This window comes from Artemia franciscana, chromosome 9 (genome assembly GCF_032884065.1).
Source record: "Artemia franciscana chromosome 9, ASM3288406v1, whole genome shotgun sequence".
In the NCBI taxonomy this organism is placed as follows: Eukaryota; Metazoa; Arthropoda; class Branchiopoda; order Anostraca; family Artemiidae; genus Artemia; species Artemia franciscana.
The window spans coordinates 47,334,908-47,354,707 of record NC_088871.1 but is presented as its reverse complement, the minus strand read 5'-3'; the positions used below and the strand labels follow the sequence as shown (position 1 = coordinate 47,354,707).

The following is a 19,800-nucleotide window of genomic DNA, read 5'->3' as shown; positions in this document are numbered from 1 at the left end:
TGTGGGGCTCAAAACTTTCTGTTTAAAGTTTTAGACCATGAAAAGGTGGCTGGCTATCTTAGAATTTTTTACTTCCTTGTATTTAACTATCTTTTGGCAAAGATTTGTGTTTTATTTCGCAAAGAGGAAGATAAATTCTTTTTTGTTGTGGGACAATGTCCTTTGTTATTTGAAAAGGTCATCATGTGTTACTCAGAGCGCACTTTTTTTTTAAGATAGGGGTTCAAGCTCTTCTGTGTGGGGGACCGTGGAAAATTCATTGGGTCTCTGAGAGTTTCACTCTCCAATATTTTGATCCTCTATGGGCAAAGACTAATGTTTTATGGCATGAAATGGCATAAAACGCCACTGGGGTGTCGTCTGTCAAGATGGGAGGAACAAAACCTTCTTTTCGGGGTTGTAAGCAATGGAAAATGGAGTGACTGTCTTAGAATTTCCATTTTCTGGCATTTTGACAAGGGCACTGGTTATGGGGATTTCCTTTCAGATGAGCAATCTCCCAACATTCTACGGCAACTGGTGTGATACGATCATTCCTGGGGGAAAAAAGAAAACATGAGAAAAATACAAAAAAAAAAATTCCTTTTTGCTTAAGATTGGGAGGTTTATTCTATCTCTAGAAGATTTTTGACCATAGAGATTCTAATGGTACACTTTTCATTTTGATTCGACATTACATTTGAGGGGTTTCGAGCGCTTTGGGAAATTCCTGAGGGGCTCGAAATTCCAACTAATTTGTTTGGGAAGGAATTTTTACTATAAAAATCAACTGAGACAAAAATTACCATCTTGTGCATTTTGGTTTTTGTCTTCTTCTTGTTTTCCCTCATGAAATTTATGAACTGCTTCTGTTTTGCTGTAAATTCATTTCGGCTATTTATCCATTTTTATTGTATATTTTCGAAGGGAAAATAGTAATAACAACTAAGACAAGGGGTCTAGAAAACTGAAGGGTTTTGGCTCTTGTTTTCCTTCATTAGGGGAGTGAGCCCCCTCCCTCCCAAAAATAGAAATTAATTCGAAATATATTTTAAGGCTTTATAGCCATTTCCTAGCCATAGCCCTTCCTAGCCCTAAACATTTCCAAAATACAAAAAAAGGAGGAAAGATTGAAAGTAGATAATATTGGATGACCAAAAATGAAACAAATTCTTTTCAAATAGATATGAACGAGACTTTAATGCAGTCTCAATCCATCTCCTAAAACAAGGGGGCTCTTTGTCCCCCTCCGTCAGTATTATATCCATATAGTGGTTACAACAGTGTCAACTCAGTTTTATGTCAGCTACTTAGTTTATCTGTCATAAAAAAAATGATTGCTGTCTTTGATTGTTTTGAAGAAAATATTCGTTTTTTAATACGAAGATCTAGTTTATTTCTTGAATGTTTTAAAACATTTTTTAGGGAAGGATTCTGTTCAAACATTGTTTATTTTGCCTTATAATAGATTTTGGTTATTATTTGGGATTATAAAATTTATCTTGTAATAGCGATTAAAAAAACTTCAAATGTAACCGTTCAATTTTTGTCATAGAATCAAACTTTACTTTTATGATTTTCTTTCAAATTAACAATGTCCATTTTAGTCAATAGTTCGACTGGCAGAAACAACTGGTTTCGACCTCGAGAAATTTTGCACCACATGTCTAGTTAAACTTTATTTTTATGATTTTCTTTCAAACTAACGATGTCCATTTTAGTCAATAGTTCGACTGGCAGAAACAACTGGTTTCGACCTCGAGAAATTTTGCACCACATGTCTAGTTAAACTTTATTTTTATGATTTTCTTTCAAACTAACGATGTCCATTTTAGTCAATAGTTCGACTGGCAGAAACAACTGGTTTCGACCTCGAGAAATTTTGCACCACATGTCTAGTTAAACTTTATTTTTATGATTTTCTTTCAAACTAACGATGTCCATTTTAGTCAATAGTTCGACTGGCAGAAACAACTGGTTTCGACCTCGAGAAATTTTGCACCACATGTCTAGTTAAACTTTATTTTTATGATTTTCTTTCAAACTAACGATGTCCATTTTAGTCAATAGTTCGACTGGCAGAAACAACTGGTTTCGACCTCGAGAAATTTTGCACCACATGTCTAGTTAAACTTTATTTTTATGATTTTCTTTCAAACTAACGATGTCCATTTTAGTCAATAGTTCGACTGGCAGAAACAACTGGTTTCGACCTCGAGAAATTTTGCACCACATGTCTAGTTAAACTTTATTTTTATGATTTTCTTTCAAACTAACGATGTCCATTTTAGTCAATAGTTCGACTGGTAGAAACAACTGGTTTCGACCTCGAGAAATTTTGCACCACATGTCTAGTTAAACTTTATTTTTATGATTTTCTTTCAAACTAACGATGTCCATTTTAGTCAATAGTTCGACTGGCAGAAACAACTGGTTTCGACCTCGAGAAATTTTGCACCACATGTCTAGTTCAAAGACCCATTAGATCAAAACATTGCTCCGTTTGCAATCGATGTATTGCAAGGTTTGATCACCACTGTCCATGGGTTGGAAATTGTATTGGTAAGTTTTTTTTTAAATGTATGAAATTTACTCCAATCAAAATTTCAAAAATAAAAATTAACCTATTCGCAATCCACTTCTTTGTTCTATTGTTCCGTTGCTCTGTTTTCAATAGAAAGTTTACAAACTTCCCCACGAAACTTGGGATCCCTCACCAGCAACTACCCCAGCAACCAGTGCAACTTTCAACCTCTTTGGGGGGGGGGAGCATGTATCCCTAAAATGACCCCCTGGGTCCACTCTTGTTACCCTTTAATTTTCATTCTCGGGATTTTTTTTTTGAAAATAATTAAGTCAACATTCAAACGGACAGATATTACTACAAACAGGAGTAGGGCTACTGCCCCCCTCTAAGCGTTCTAAAGGTTATTGAGTCATTTGCTTGTTACTGAAAATCATATGTTTTTGAATTTGTTAAAACATTGCCGAAAAACAAAAATAAAGTAAAATCACGATAATAATCAAGATGCCAATAACTAATAAAATAAACTGAGTGTCTAATTTGTGATAATTTTGTTTAAAAGCGTGTTTTTTTAATGCTGTATTTACAAAAGAAAAAAACTTCTAAATTTACATGGTTTTCAGTAGGCCTAAAGCATGTAAGACGCGCTTAGAAAGTTACTCGGGAACTTTTTTTTTCTATTTATGAAAACTTGTTTATTTATCAGGGATCGTACAGGGTCCCTTCTTTGTCACTTTCTTTTGCCAGGTCACTGAATGGAAAAAGCCACATTTTTTACTATTCACAATCTCTTAAAACAAGACCTGGCTACAGTATTCTTACTGCGTGTTGATTAACTACTGGTAAAACAAAATTTTAAAGAAAAAGCAGCAAAAGGGATTAGCTCTCCTTGCCTATGGGGTACTTCCTGTATTTATTGTTTCATTATAGTCTGTCTTGAATGCTTTGCATTCAAGGTGGTCTGTGGCTCTCGGCCTTTTTTGGAAACTTGTAAAGACAGGGCAAAATATAGTTTTTTATGTTATTGGTTCTAGTGTAGTCTGTTTTACTTACGACTGGTGTAGCCACATTTTATTCATCTTGGTTGAAGAAACAGGACCCTAACGGACACCTGCACCATAAGTTATACATCGGTGTTGATGAAAGTAGCATCGTCTGTTCAACTTGCAGCATTGTCTTCAGGCACAAGAGCAGCACTTGCACAACTTGTCAAGACAGGCCAAAATATAGTTTTGTATGTTATTGGTTATAGTGTAGTATGTTTTTCTAATGATTGGTGTAGTCACATTTGATTCATCTTGGTTGAAGAAACAGGACTCTAACGGACACCTGCACCATAAGTTGTACATCGGTGTTGATGAAAGTTGCATCGTCTGTTCAACTTGCAGCATTGTCTTCAGTCACAAGAGCAGCATGCTAAGAATGACAGCCCCAAAAATTCAAGTTAGACTGGAACTGAACTCGAATCAGTTTCAGTTATCTCTTATTCAGACTGCAGATAAATACTTTGAGAGGTCAGTAAAACATTTGAGTCTATCCTGCCCCAAATATGACCGCTCGACAACTGAACTGGTATGGGCCCTAAAAGCTACAGACTCAGACTTTCTGCAGCTTCACGTCAGAATATCTACTGAGTTTTTTGGGCGATCTTCGGAACAGCAGAACCGAACAGACCATACCCCCGGCCCCTGCAGGGTTTTGTCAACCCCGTAGGTATTGTTAGATGATGTTAGAACAAGTTTGAACAAAATGGCTATCACAAAATTTTGATCGGATGCGTTTGGGGAAAAGAAGACGTTAGGTGGCCATATGTCCTCTGATCGCTTTTGACTCTTAAAAAGGAACTAGAACTTTCAATTTTGAATCAAATAAGCCTCCTCCAAAGTTTTTACAACCCCCCTTGCATAAAAACCTTATACGACCCTGAGGCATAACTTAAAACCCTTGTCCACGGGCTTTGGGGATTGTGTCAACTCCGAAGGCATTGTTATATGGTCTTCGGACTATTTTGAACAAAATGGATATCTCAAAATTTTGATCTGATGCATTTGAGGAAAAGAGGAAGCTGGGGGAGCTAGTTGCTCTCTTGATGATTCTTGACTCTTGAAAAGGGAAATAGAACTCTCAATTTTCAATCAAATGAGCCCCTTTCCATATTTTCTACAGCCACCTTTTCCATGGAAACTTTTTATGCTCCCGGAACATAATTGCAACTCTTTCTTCCTGGCTCTGGGAGGGGGGGGGGGGGGCTGTGTCAACCCTGGAGGAGCTGTTACATGACACCTGGACTATTTTGAGTAAAATTCCTATTTCAAAATTTCGATCGGATGTATCTGTGGAAGATAGGGGGTGAGAGAGGGGTAGTTGCCCTCCGATAATTTTTGACGTTTGAATTGGGACTGGAACTCTCAAATTCCAATCAAATGAGCCCCCTCTGTAGTTTATACGACAACCCCTTTCACAAAAATCTTATAACTTAGACAATAACTATAAGCTTATAACTTATAACAATAACTTACAACACCTACCCCCTGGCTCTAGGGGGATTGTGTCGACCCCGGAGTTTTTGCTATATGATCTTTGGTCAATTTGAACATATTATTTTTACTCTTAAAAAGGGAACTAGAGCTTTCATTTTCTAATAAAATAAGCCCCCCCCCGACGTTCATACGACCACCCCTTTCCTAAAAATCTTGTATGCCCCCGCATAAATTGCAGCACTTGCCCACGGGCTCTGGGGTTGTTTCGTTCTTGAAGTTTTTGTTATCGGATCTTAGGACTATTTTGAACAAAATGACTATCTTAAAATTTTGATCGGAAGTATTTGGTAAAAATAGGGCGTGTGGAGGTCTAATTGCTCTCCTATCAATTTAGACTCTTAAAACGGGAACTAGAACTTTCAATTTTCATTCAAATGAGCCCAGTCCGAAGTTTATACGACCACCCCTACCACAAACCTTTAATGCTCCCGGGACATGACTTACAGCATTTGTCCCCAAGCTCTGGTGGATTCTGGTGACCCCAGAGTTTAATTATCTGATTCTTGAACTATTTTGAACAAAATTGCTGTCTCTAAATTTTGATCGACGTATTTGGTGAAAAGAGGTCGTGGGGGAGGGTAGTTGCGCTCCAGTCACTTTCTATTCTTAAAAAGGACACTAGAACTTCCTATTTCCAATCGAATGAGACCCTCCGAGGTTTATTCGACCTTCCGTTCTATATGAAGTGCTGCTGGGAAAAACACTGAAGTCTTATGGCCTTTACTATGGGCAATGCTATAGCGTTGCCTCTGGTACCCTTTCCGTGTCTGAGGTGTTGCAAATGCGTCCTTTTTACAACCTGGATACAGAGCGTCTTTTGATTTAGTTCAACACCCCCTCAATATTCTCTGGAAGCTTTGGCTTAATACCCTTAGTCATATCGATATATTGCAGACACATGTTTTTGCCAACCTGGATACAGGAAGTGTCTTTTGATTTAGTTCAACATCCCAAGGAAGTTTAAACTTAATACCCTTAGTCACACCTGAGATGTGGTTGCAGGTACCACTGTGGTTGTGGTTGTGCTATCACAATTCCGCAAGAAAGTAAAGAGCAACTTTAAAGCCAAAAACGAACAGAAATTACCCTAAATATGAGAGAATGCATTGGCCTGTACATCATCAGCTCTCCACTGTCGATGCTTAAGTTTTTTTTTGTGTTTTAATGAAAATGATGCACTTTTTCTTCAATTTTTTTTCTCGTCATACCGCTTCTAAAATGAACATGGTCATTTTGGTGTATGTGTGTTGATATATTTCCATTTTTAGAAGTATGGATTTTCTAAAGCATCCTGAAATGTTTTCATAGTGAAGGGGTAAATACAACACTTGCATGATTGCTCTCTTGGCATCAGTATGTTTATAAGTGGTTTTTTGTTGTTGTTGTTTTTTTTCACGTCGTTAGTTTAACGTTAGGTTAAATGGTGCTGTCCAAATGCCTTACCCCACCACCCGTAATGGTCAAACATATCAAATTATATTATTATAAAAACTAAAGTTATATGAAGGTTATACTTTATTAGCTTAGAAACGATGAAAAAACAAGTGAAATTAGTTTTATCACATGCCTTATGAAAGATAACGCAGTCGTAACAGTGCAATTGCACCGGAAGCATCATTTAAGCAATAAAAAAGTGTACACATCAGGGCTACCCATGCAAAAAAGTGATTTTCCTTGTTGATTAAGCTAGGGGGGGGGTCTAATTTTCCTGTATGAGGTTTTCGGCAACGGTAATTCCAATGGTGCATTTTGTTTCGATCCGATGCCATTCTCGAGGGGTTTCTCGCTATTTTTGGCAAACACCAAGAATTTTGTTTTTCATAAAAATATTTTACTTTTATGACTAATTGAAATATTAGTCACCCTACCTGAATCAGCCAGAAATGGAAATTTTCTTTGACTAGATAGTTTTTTTTACACGTTTTTAAACTTATGGTTACTGTGGACCGTGGTTTGCTCTTTACTAGGTTGCAGCTATTACTGCAACCAAGATATTAAAATCAACCATCAAACGAAGACAATTATCAAGAAAAAGTATATCATTCAAATATTCGTCAATATCACTTTTGAGGAGATGCCCCCTGCGCCTTCTCTTTGAAGGCACACGAGTATCTCACCCGACTTAATGTATTTCATTCGAAAGCTTTCTGCAATATAAAAAAGACATTCCCCCATTAAGTGCCCTTCAAATGAAGGGAGTTTTGGAGGTAAATTAGAACGTTAGAACTTACAGAAGACATAAATTAGGTAGAAGAAAGGAGATATTGCCTTCCTCAACCCCCCCCCCCCCGCTGGACATCCAATTTAAGAAAAATGCCCTAAGAAAAACAGACTTGGACCTGCTTATTCATTGAGTACCAGCACCCATAATATTCGGAAACTTCAGGAAAATTAGAATGTTTTTATTCAAAATCTCATCTTTTAATATAGTTTTAATTTGTTTGTAGTACTTATCGTGTTTTTGATATTTTTCAGGAGCAAAGAATCATCATTATTTTGTATATTTTCTTTTCTCCCTAAGTGGAATGTGTGTCTTCTATGTTTGTGCATGTCTATCGTACTGGAAAGAGGCATGCTCTCTGCCGGATAAAACTTCTGAAGGTAATCTATCGCTCTTTTTTACCGTTTCGGTGCTTTAACTTGCGATTACAATTGTATGCTTACTACACAGATGGAACAGGAGGGGAGTAGCTGGAAATAAGTCTAGTTTCCTTATGGTAATTTGTGACCTAAAAGGGCAATAGATATTGTAACTGCATTTCATATGAGCTCTTAAATAGCTCTCTATGTCCTTCCTGCGCCCCGCTTGAAGTGAATTAAAAAAAAAAAAAAAAAAAAAAAAAAAAAAAAAAAAAAAAAAAAAAAAAAAAAAAAAAAAAAAAAAAAAAAAAAAAAACCACAGAGGATACAACAGTACTAGCCATGCACAAAAGTGATTTTCCTGGTTGTTCAAGGTGGGGGGGTGACAATTTGTCTCTATGGAGTTTTCGGCAATGACGATTCCATTGTCGCACTTTTGTTTTCGATCCAATGCCATTTTCTAGAGATTTCCAGGTAATTTTGAAATTTCTGTAAGTTTGTTTTCAAACAATTAAGACTATTTGAAATAACAGTTACTCTTCCTGAATCAGATACAAGTGATGATCTTTTGTCACTTGAGAATTCTTTTAAGCGCGTTTTTTTAATATTTTGCCACTGTGGACCGTGGCTCGTTCACTATTAGGTTGCAGTTATTACTGCAACAAGGAATTACGCCCTTATTTGCTTTTTCTGCACCTTATCTGTGTTCTATTTGCACTAGATGACGTTTTTCTTGACGACCGTCTATTTGAAACAGTGAATAATCAGCCAGATGGGGCCAACATGCTAAATTACTTGAACTAATTTACTAAAAATTACATAATTTTCCGATTGTGAAAATTCTTCTTCAGTGCTTGAATTCAAATATCATTGATATCTTAGTGAATAACACTGCTTTAAGATAGATTAAATCAACCATTTTTTTTCTTAATATGTACTTATCCCTACTTGTCACGTCTTTTGATGATTTTTATGTCAAAACGTAAAACTTGTTGACACAAAATTGACTATTATATTTTTTTTTTCAGACATTGAAAATTACTTTCTAATCCTTGAACTCATGGTAATATATTAAATATTACCGCGTTAAAAAGGATTAAATCACCCAATCATTATGTCAGGGCACACGAGAATCTTGTTTCATTGCACGTTCTGATATTTTTTCATTTTTATCAGAAATAGTACCCGTTGACCCTAAGTTGAACTTCTCTTACACATGTTTTTTTTTTTCTAACTCAAGGAAGACTTTATTATAAAATCAACAGGCAAATATAAAATGTTTGTTTTATTATATACCATGTCTCTTATATTATTTTTCTTTTGGACTTTCACTCTGAGTTGTGCATGCAACATAGAAGTTTTCTTCACTTGTTCATTTCAAAATAGAAAAGTATCTATTTTGGGGAAAGGGGGTAGTTCAACTATCTTTTTCTTTTTTTTACTTGTAATGTTCCGCCTTGTATATGATACTTTTAGACTGAGGGATGCTGTAGACAAAGTTTTAAGATAAGAACAATGCGGTTTTAGAAAAGTTAGACGATGTGTCGACCAAATTTTCACTCTTAGGTTAATAATTGAGAAGTGACTGAGTTATCAAACACCTTTGGTCCTCAGTTTTATAGATTATGAGCAAGCGTTTGATTCTGTTGGTAGAAGAGCTTTAGCAAAGGTCTGTATTGTATAGCAGACAAACACATTAAAGGGATTAGTGTTATGAACGAGAATAACACTGCTACGGTTAAGGGAGGAAACGAGGTTAGTAGCTGGATTTTTATTAAATCATGAGTTAAGCAAGGTTATCTATCCCCCTTTATATGGATCATTTTGATGCACTTTGTCTTGAGGAGCACAGGAAAGGCAATGGGAGACCACGGAATCAAATGAGGAGGAAAAACGCTCCTGGACTTAGATTATGCTGATGATTTAAGTACCCTTGATGAAAATGTGATGGAAATAAGTGAACTTTTAGATGTTTTACGAGTTCAGGGTGCTAGAATAGGTTTGAAAATTAATGCTAAGAAGACCAAGTCACTAAGGCTAGGAATAAGATAAGATTTATTGCAAATAAGCCTGCTGGCCATAGCAACATACAATACAGTCTACAAACAAGCTCAGTAACAAAATACAACAAAAGGTGACGTTGGGCAAAGAAAATATTGGTCAGGTGGGAAACTTCACTTGCCTTGCATTATTATTGTATGTAATTATGTATTATTAGTAAAGACGGTGGTAGCAGTGATGATGTTACAAGTAGAAAAGCCAAGGCTGAGGGTGTTTTTTTTCATGGTTGAAAAAACGTTTGGAAGGATAGGAAGATAAGTCTGCAAACCAAGATTAGAATGTTAGAAGCTACAGTGATGACAGTGGTTAAATATGGCTTTGAAGTATGGGCGCTCCGAAAAGCGGGTGAAGATTTGCTACATTTTTTCCAGGGAAATTTCCTACGGATTGTTCTGGGTACCTGGCTGACTGACTGTATTTGAAACAGTAGGCTCTACGAAAATGTGGTTCACTCCCGCTGTCTGGGGTTATAATGAAAATAAAGTTGAGATGGCTACTGCACGTTGTGTGGACAGATGACACATGAAAGATGACAGATCGCCGAAGATTTTCCTTTTCGGCCAACCGTCTAGGGCTAAACAGAAAGCAGGTTGTTCTCGGCTTGGGTGGGAGGTGTTCATAAAGAAAGATTTAAAGGAAATGGAAACTTCCTGGGAGGGTGTAAAAAGGCAGTGTTCGAATTGATTGGGATGGAGAAGGAGCGTGCCTAGCTGTGTTGGTCTCACGCGTCTTGGCGCTGCGGTGAGTTGTTGTTAGTAGTAGTAGTAGTAATAATAATAATACTCCTTCCATTTTTTGTCGTATTAAATAAACATTTTAGGACAGTTCGTAATATGAAGGTAATTGTCCACCTTCTTTGCATGTTCTTTGCTTTCTATTGCAGCAGAGCCAGATGTTTTCCGCCATGTTTTCACTCTCTAAATTCAGGTGCTACGTGGGAATTTGTATATACATGATCTACACAGACTCATTGCCATCTTATCCATAGCTTACTTCTATTAAATGACGTTTCTTTTAATAAACTTTTATTTCATGTGGTGAAGAATTTGCCCACAGATCGTATATTACTTGACTCTCTACGAAGCATGTTGAGATATTGATCAAACTTTTTTTCTGTCTTACACCAGCGTTGCCAACGCTTTGAGGTGAATTATACCTTTTTCTGAGCACAATAGAACCATACAAGATTCTTTATCTTCAAATGTAGCATTCTTCCTCAGTTTTCATTTCAAAAACGAAACACTAGAATCAACCGAAAAGCAAGTAACACTGTTTTTAGCTCTTTTTTCTCAGCTAAAATCCCTTTTCTTGCGCTTATACTTCTAAGAAGTGGCTGAAGAGTTGCGAATACAACTAAATGCGCTGAAACGTGCCAGAAATTTTGGATAGTGACGATACCATGACCTGCCGTCAGGTAGGGATTTGGATAGAGATTACATAACGATGCATGTTTCTGTATGCCAATTGCATCAAATGAAAAAAAAAAATTATTTTCGAGAAAAATGGGTTTTAGTTTATATAACGCAGTGGAGCAAAAAGACGAAATAGAAGAAAATACATTAGTTAAAAAAAAAACTTATGAATATTTCAGCTCCACATCCGGAATCCTTTCTCGGTGAAAAAGGAAAAAAAAAACTTTAAAGAAGAAAAAACATTTTTTTTTTAAATAAAACCATCTAATAAAAGCGACAAAGTAAACACGCGGGGTAAAAAAAAAAGAAAAAATTAACAAATAAATACAACTCACATTCTAAATAGTTCCAGAATGACTGTTACTAAGAACCCTGCTTATAATTTTATAAGAAGCTAAAGTTCCATGTTCTCCTCTTCTAAAAAAGCTAGGAAAAGAAACGCTTGAGTGCAGGAGAGTTACGTTGTGCCTCCGTTTAAAAAAAAAAAATGCAATAAATGCAATGATAAACCATCGCACAGAAAGTATTTTCTCCAAAAGTGTCACCCCATCCATATTCTGCCCGCCTCAGGCTTTTTCTCAGCCCATTCCACTCTTGTCTTCCTTTTGGTGCTTTTCCTTCCGATATGAGTAAACTTTAGTCCTAAATTACCGAAAAATTAATAAAACATAGCGATTATTATTTTTTCATTTTATTACTTGTACAGGTTTTTTGTATGTTTTGGATGTTTTCTTCGCTTGTTTGCCGTATTTTTTACGTTTATTGGTTCCCCTCAAATCCGGGAAGTATATAAAACACAAAATGAAATTGCAGAAAGACTTGAAACGAACCAGATTTACAATAGGATCAAAAACATTATTGAATAAACGGCTTACAAAAAAAATTGTCAAATTTAATTTAAATTCTGAAAAAGATATTTTCATACCCACGATGAAATATCTATCTTAATCATAGCTAACTCTAGCGGCTCTTTGGTTTTAAATCTCAAAACTAATTTTGTGTTCCTAAAACAAATTTGAAAAAAATAATTACGATATTTAAAATAGCAACCGCGATTTGGAGACAAATCGCAGATTTTAAATCTCAAAAAATAAGTGAAGAATAGAGAACATGCGGGAGGGCAACTGCATTAAAAAGAGAACCTAAAAGATCGGGACAATAGATACCACGAAGCCGCAATAAGGCAACCTCAGAAAAGCAACGGTAGTGAAATAACCCTGTCGCAAATTAGTTCAGCTCAGTTATTACCATTGATGGGAGAATATTGACATTTGTTAACGCTAAAAGAAAGGCCTCTCTCTTAATAGTCAGGGAGTTAAACTTACTAGACAGGGAATTAAAATTTTGAATCAAACTAGCTTTAAAACGACGATATAAAATATATTTAATCCGATTCATTGCCTCCGCTACAATTTTCCCCAGCTTGGTCTGTTTGGTGGGTATTTTCAGGCTGAAAATCTCTTCCTAGTTAATTTATCTACTATGAGTTGCCTCCCCGTAGTAGTATAATATTTGTAGGCATGGATATATAACGAGTAGGAAGTAATAGACTTGAGACTATCTGTGCAGGATTCCGACTCTTGTTGATAGAAGAGCATTGCCAAGCGTGGAAAACCATGATGTGAACATGATGGGCCTAGGATTGTAGAACCCTTCGCTCTGTTATTTGCTTTTGACCCCGGAATATTATTTCAATCATTAGGAGTTTTTGTAATTTTTTTTATATATAAATCTTGCGACCTATGACAAATAAGCCTGAGTAAACTTATTTTAAAGCTTTTTTATGGTAAGAGAATGTTGTTTTTTGAAGCCTACTTTATTAAGACCAGCATCCAAGCATTCAAAAAGGTATTTTAACCACGATTCAAAAAGCTTACCAATTCCAAAGCTTACCAAAATTCTACAAAGAGTTGTAGAACTCTTCGCTCTGTTATTTGCTTTGGACCCCGGAATGCTATTTCAACCATTGGGACTTTTGTATTTATTTATATATATATATATATATATATATATATATATATATATATATATATATATATATATATATATATATATATATATATATATATATATAAATCTTGCGACCTATGACAAATAAGTCTGAGTAAATTTATATTAATGAAACTACAAATTTCGGAATTTCGGTTCATAAGAGCCTAATAAGATGGTCAAGCCAGGTTTTTTGTATATGGCTTTGGTGTTTGATCTGTCAGTTTCAGTAAAAGTTCTTATTGGTAATTTAAACATGCTCCAGTGATTGAATGTACTATCTGGCACAAGTGTTTTGATTGGTTGAAATGTGTCTTTATTTTCAGCTATTATTGCTGCTGCCAGATGTAATGGCTTCGTATCTCTTACTGCCGGAAGTGCTATAATTCACTCAATTTGGGTTGGAGGTCTGGCAGTGTCTCAATTATATCAGGTCATATGTATGTCTATGACCACTAATGAACGAATCAATCAAGGACGGTATTCACATTTTATTGATTCTAATAGGAAATATGGAAGAAGTCCTTTTTTCAGGGGCATTGTAAGAAATTGTGTGGATTTTTTTGAATTAAGATGTTGTGGGCTTGTTAGGCCTGAAGTTGTTGACTGGACAACGTTTTATGAATCAGAAGAAAAAGAGAGCTTATTGCTTGAAACTATATAACTGCAAAAGATTTTTGAAAGAAACCGTGATAAGAAAGTTTGTCAAAAAATACGGATGCCAAAGAATGCTTATCCATCAAAAATATCAGTTTTCAACACAAGGTGTTGTTTATTAGACGATATTGTGTAAACTTAAGGAAGAAGGAGGGAGGGGGTGAAACATTTTCCGATTAATAATAATAATATTTATAGCTTTATTGCTCTAAATGCCCTTTATGGCAATGGCAATACAAAACGAAAAAATCAATTCTAGTACCAATTACAAAAATCTGTTTTTGTTCCATAGCAAGTCTGAGAAATCGTACTAATTTGACAACACTTACAAAATACTCATATCGCACTATACTCGCCAGTCCTCTTTCATAAACTTACACCCTCCATACACGTTCTTTCGCAACTCACTCAATTATCCACATTCATCTATTATATAACCCACAGTGTCATCCACATCTTCACAAATGGGACAAAAGTAAGGACCAAGTTGCCCTTGCCTCCTCCCTAAATATTTTCTTCTCGCCCCAAGATGTAAGTTATTTACCATCAGTTCAATACTTTACTTTAACTCCTTCTTTCTTAAATTCATGTTAAAAAATACTGAAATATATATATATATATATATATATATATATATATATATATATATATATATATATATATATATATATATATATATATATATATATATATATATATATATATATATATACTGAATAATAAAGCAAGAGAATTGTTTGGTATTTCAGGGTGTAATAGCTTTTAATGAGGATGTATAACTGCTACTGCCTATCCATCAAAACTTTGAATTTCGAACTTCAACTGTCTTTTATTATTGATCATCTGGAGTAATAACATTATTATATAAATTGAAGGAGGAAGTGAGGGGGGGTGAAATAGCAAATGTGAAAGAGTCATATTTCAGCATTTATTAATGACAAATTAAGCAAGGGAATCGGGTAGCTATTTAAGGATGTTATTGAGGGTGTATATCTATTAATGCTTATTCTTCGAAACTGTGAATTTTGAACACAAGGCGTGGTTCATTTGATGTTGTAAGGAAGTTGAAATTGGTAGTTCATAAGTTGAAAGAGGAAGAAGAAAAAATTGGTAAAACTGCGAAAAACCGGTAAAGCGGAAAACTGGAAAAAACGCCTTCTTGATTTAAAAGACTAGTCAAGACACGCACACATTATGTGTGCCTGAAGTTAAAGTTAACAGAGGTAGTATTTTCTTACTAACAGAGGTAGATAACACTGTTTACTGTAGGTTCAGATCAAATTCATCAAGAACACGAAACTGGCTAGATTTATGTATATAAAAAAAAAATAAATATGAAGGTGGAAATATTACGTTGAAGAATGTTTACATTTGTCAAAATTTAACAACAAAAAAACTAATTAATCTGACAACAAATAAATGCTCCATTGGGTTTTATTTAGTTGAATAGTTTAGTGAAAGATTTGATTTTTTACTTTAACGCTATGACCCTCTTCTAAATAAGTATCCTTCCTCCGCTCTTTTTATCGGGAAAAACAAACTAGATAAAAAAGAGTTTTAATACTATTTAGGATATTCTGTTCTGATTTTTCCACTTTCATGATTTTTTTTCAATTTTATAGTGTTAAAATATTTAAAAGTGAAATAATGTACGCTTACTTAACTTGTTAGTTTACTTGTCTGTTTTCACAAACCAGTATAATTTATTCTCTAAAAGTACTGATGTTGGTGTCGATAGATTTGTCTCCATTTTTGTTATTCGTAAAATGTTTTCTGATGAAATAAGCTATAATAAAGGCATGTGGAGATACATGGTTCATATGCCTTTAACAAGAGGAGGTTATATGTCAAACTAAATATTCTAACCCATACTTGTTAGGGTGTTCACTTGTTTAGGGCATATTTTGATAAATAGCTGAACTTGGGCTTCTCATTAAAAAATCGAAAAAATAGCCAAATTCCGCCCTAGATTTTGAAAAATGTGTTGTTTTTTTTTCATAACTATCTTCATAAAAAAAAATTTACCTCACCTACATTTTCTTATATTGGCGCCCCTGCTTATTTTTCCTGCGCACTTAAATGAGTTAAAGTGAAAATATCATAATATTAATATAATAATTTGGTAATTTTGGCAGTCATTATAATTTGAAAAAAATGTGGATATCGGCAGATTTGTCTCAACGTTTCATTACTTAACTTCATCTGTGGAGATTAAAATCTTAAAACCGTTATTTTGTCCACTTCCCGTGGGCAAATTCATGAGGTGAAATTCTACGTAGATAATGATTTCTGGTGACAATGCACGCATCTTGTAGCTAAATAGCATTATTTAGTTCATTCACTAATTTTAGTTATCATTAATTATTTCCCTACATGTTCCAGTAAAATGCAGCTAATTCTTCATGATGGCTTAAACTGATAATGACAAGCTAATGTAGGCTACTACAAGATTTACAAAAGATTAAAAAGAAATATTTTTAAAAATCCTTAAAAAGACGTTTTTATCTCCAAACGTATTAAAAGTAAAAAGAAATTGTTTTCAAAGATTTTTAATAAAAAAAAAGGAAAAAAGTAAGATAAAAAAAATTTTTCCCGCTACCTGGGAATATGAATTTTTTAAAGACTGATGGTGCAGCTCAAGGACCTATGGGGCACAATTTTCTTCAATGTTAAGGTGAAAATCACGTCACCATTATTTTTAGTTTTGCCTGCTCAGCTGTTTTATATCTAGTCTTAGAAGATGTCAATTTTATGGGTGGCAGGAGGAAAATGCTTTTCTTTTTAGTAAATTTAAAGATAAAGGTGTGTAATTGATTTGTTTTTCCAAAATTTGCCCTTTTTTTCCTGTTTAAAAATTTCGTTTGAAATTTTTGAAGATTTGCAGAGGCTTTGTGGTCAGATCTACTAATCAAAATTTGTATTCACTTCGCTATTTTTTTTTACCTTTTGTCTGATTTTTTTTTTACATTTGGTCTGTTTATTTTTTTTCTTCAACATTGTTCAAAGATGTATACAGTTTTTTTTCTTTGTCTTGGCAGCTTTTTGATTTCTAACTCGTTTAATATTTCTATTGAACAAAAAAAATCCCTTTTTGTTATGCCAGTGTGTACTTTAGTATGTACTTAAGTTCCTATATTAATTAGCCTGCCAAAATTTTCCTAACCAGTCTAGGCCTGCTCGCAACTACTGGATTTTGATCTTTTTTTTCTTTTTTTTTAGTTTGATATTTTATTTATTTATATTTTATTATTGTATTGTTTTAATTATTCACTTCCAGAAAAATTCAGCTTTAATTTTAATTTATCATGGATTAATTTTGTCGAATTTCCTAAATAAATTGAAATTTTCTGTGTTTATAATGAAGTTGTCGATCCTCTTAACCTAAAATCTAGGTTAATATTACAAAATCCTAATAATAAAAATTTGTGTATGTATTTACTATAACTATTGAGGTGAAGGAAAACAAATGTAGAATTAAAAGTGATGGTTCTCTCCAAGGTTGAGCAAAATATTTTTTAAATGTTATCTATTTGTATGGGTGCTTAATAAATAGTATTATAAAAAGATATGTTATTGACATAACTCGAATACACACCCTTCGAACCAAGCATGCAACCCTAACCGTTGAACTGGCTTATTAAATTTTTCATCCTGTGACGACAGGTCATAAAAGCGGAATATTTGTTTGGATCCTATTTTCTGTTACTAGGCACAACTTTTCTTGTCAGTCATGTTAAAATTAAGTTTTTCGTAATGTTCATTTATTTAAAGTAACACTTACAATACTTTAAATAAACTAAACTAGTAAATAGTAAATAAACTAGTAGTAAAATAATAGTAAAATAAAAGAATAATAAAAGTATAATAAAATACAGTATAATAAAATACAGCATAAGTATAATAAAAGTGTAATGAAATACAAGAATAATAAAAGTAAATAAAATAGTAAATAAACTAGATTTTAATAAACTGGATCTGCTGTTTTTAATTCAAAAGCACTTGGTTAAGTTACGTAAATTTTGCTAGAAGTAGAGGAATGAACATCACGTTTGTTTTTTTTACTATTGATAACGACCAATCGCATTTAAAGATGAGGTATTTACCGTTACTAAATTGTTTTTCTTTTTTTTTTTACTCTTATTAGCGACCTTTTGCTAGTACAAGAGGTTTTAAGGTCTTTAAGATACGGAAAAATAACTTGTGAAGTTCAGATTTCCATCTATTTCTACAGATGAGGATAGGAGATGTAATGTATTTTGGGGAAAAAAGACAGAATCTTTTAAGAATCTTGAGAATCAAATAAGCTATAAGGAAAGCAGGTTAGACTAGTCGATAAAGTGTTCTGAGTTTAAAGAAGTGGGGCATTGATAGGCATGGGCGCAGAAGTTTTTTTCGTGGGGTGTATAAAGTGTTCTGAGTTTAAAGGGGTGGGGCATTGATAGGCATGGGCGCAGAAGTTTTTTTCGTGGGGTAGGGGTAACAATGAAAAACAGAGTTTATTTGAAATTTTGAACAAGGAGTGCCCAGAAATTTGGGAAAATTGGTTTCAGGAGCGGGGAGGATGAGCCCTGAGCCCCACTGAATACATCCCTGTCGATAAACCTCAGTTTGAAATATAGTCTACATAATTTTGTTTTTGCTATTCCTCAAGTTATACAGGAAATTAGACCAGAATCGGAAAAGCGGTTTTGATGTTTGGTAAATTTTAATGAGTTTAATTTGAAATCCTCGCGGCATATATCCTCTTCACTACATATCTAGGAATTTGCTGTCTTTGGGGATATTGAACTTACCCAAGACTCTTGTTAAATAGCTTCTTTTTAAGTTATTGTAGTTAAAACCAAATAAATAGATATTTATACCAAAATTTTCTAATTTGTGGTCCCATATGATTTGGGACCCGATTTTGTGAACTGATTTTTCAGCAAAAATATATGATTTTTGCCTATACATTATTTTAATGATGCTGTTTGATTTTGCGAAAACGGGAGAGAGTAGAGTGGTAAACGCCGTATCCACTGCCATCAGGATGACACTATGAAAAAGAAAAGGTGACAAAATTTATAAACAATTGTACTATTGCTAAAAATATTAGGTATCAAATGTGGAAATTGTTGTAAATAAAAAAATAAATAAATGCCCAAAACATCATATTTGCTAGAGATTCACAATAGTTCTAAAAACATTTTCAAAGTTACTTTATTGTAAGTAGCATGTTTTACTAAGTTTTGTTGCAAGTTGATATAATTTTTTTTTGTCTATGTTAATAAAAAATAGGTATAAAATTATAATCAAATTTCAAAAATGTTCTTAATCTGTTGTGAGTGAAGTTTGAGATTACCTTTACTAGTTTTGTTTCTTTTATGAACGGTGTATTTGTAGGAACGTACATTTACTATTGTATATATTATTTTTATTATTGTTGTCTGTGTTGCTTATTTTGTCCTTAAATGTTTTTGTAGAAGAAACTCGTTGCTTCGATTCTTTTTTTTTAAATAAGAAACCATTGTCTTGTTTTCTTTTAATTTCGTAATTTTACACAGATGCTGTCATTGTTCTCTCTCTCTCTCTCTACCCCTTCCATTCCAAAAGCACTTGCTCTGGGAAGTGCTAGCTTCAAGAAGTTACTCCCTTCTTCAAAAATAAAATCTGTCAATGCGACTGAAGCTACAACTATTTGACTCATTAATCGTTCTGCTCTGTTCTCCTGCGAGACGTGAGTGCAACTAGAACAACTTAGGTATTTTTTGCCATTTCCGCCGTAGGGAGAAGTAGCTAATGCGAAAAGTTGTTTTCAAAGGTAGAGTGCCCGGTAGCCACCGTCCAGGCAGATTAAGGAAGAAACGGTGCGAAAATTTCGAAAATGACCTACAAATTTCAAAGCAAGTGTCCTACATCCTGTATAGAATTGATCTACGCGTAAAGGAGGTGGCCTCATCGCGACCCATGAGGACGTCCGTGACATAAGTATTTCCATAGTGAATTCTTGCATACACGCCTAGTCTGTACATAATGTATTTTTGAAAATTATGAGATCTATTTACAAAACGTGAAGCAC

General features: G+C 34.2%; 1 protein-coding gene across 1 annotated transcript in view; it reads left to right on the top strand.

The window, feature by feature from the left end:
• LOC136031497 (palmitoyltransferase Hip14-like) overlaps positions 1 to 14,400 on the top strand; it is a 52,599-nt gene extending 38,199 nt beyond the window's left edge. Inside the window, exons 8-10 of the mRNA XM_065711151.1 lie at positions 2,385 to 2,541; positions 7,519 to 7,644; positions 13,412 to 14,400. Coding sequence (XP_065567223.1) covers positions 2,385 to 2,541; positions 7,519 to 7,644; positions 13,412 to 13,749 — 621 coding nt within the window. The 3' untranslated portion in view covers positions 13,750 to 14,400. The remainder of the gene's footprint in view (positions 1 to 2,384; positions 2,542 to 7,518; positions 7,645 to 13,411) is intronic.
• Positions 14,401 to 19,800: the final 5,400 nt, after the last annotated feature.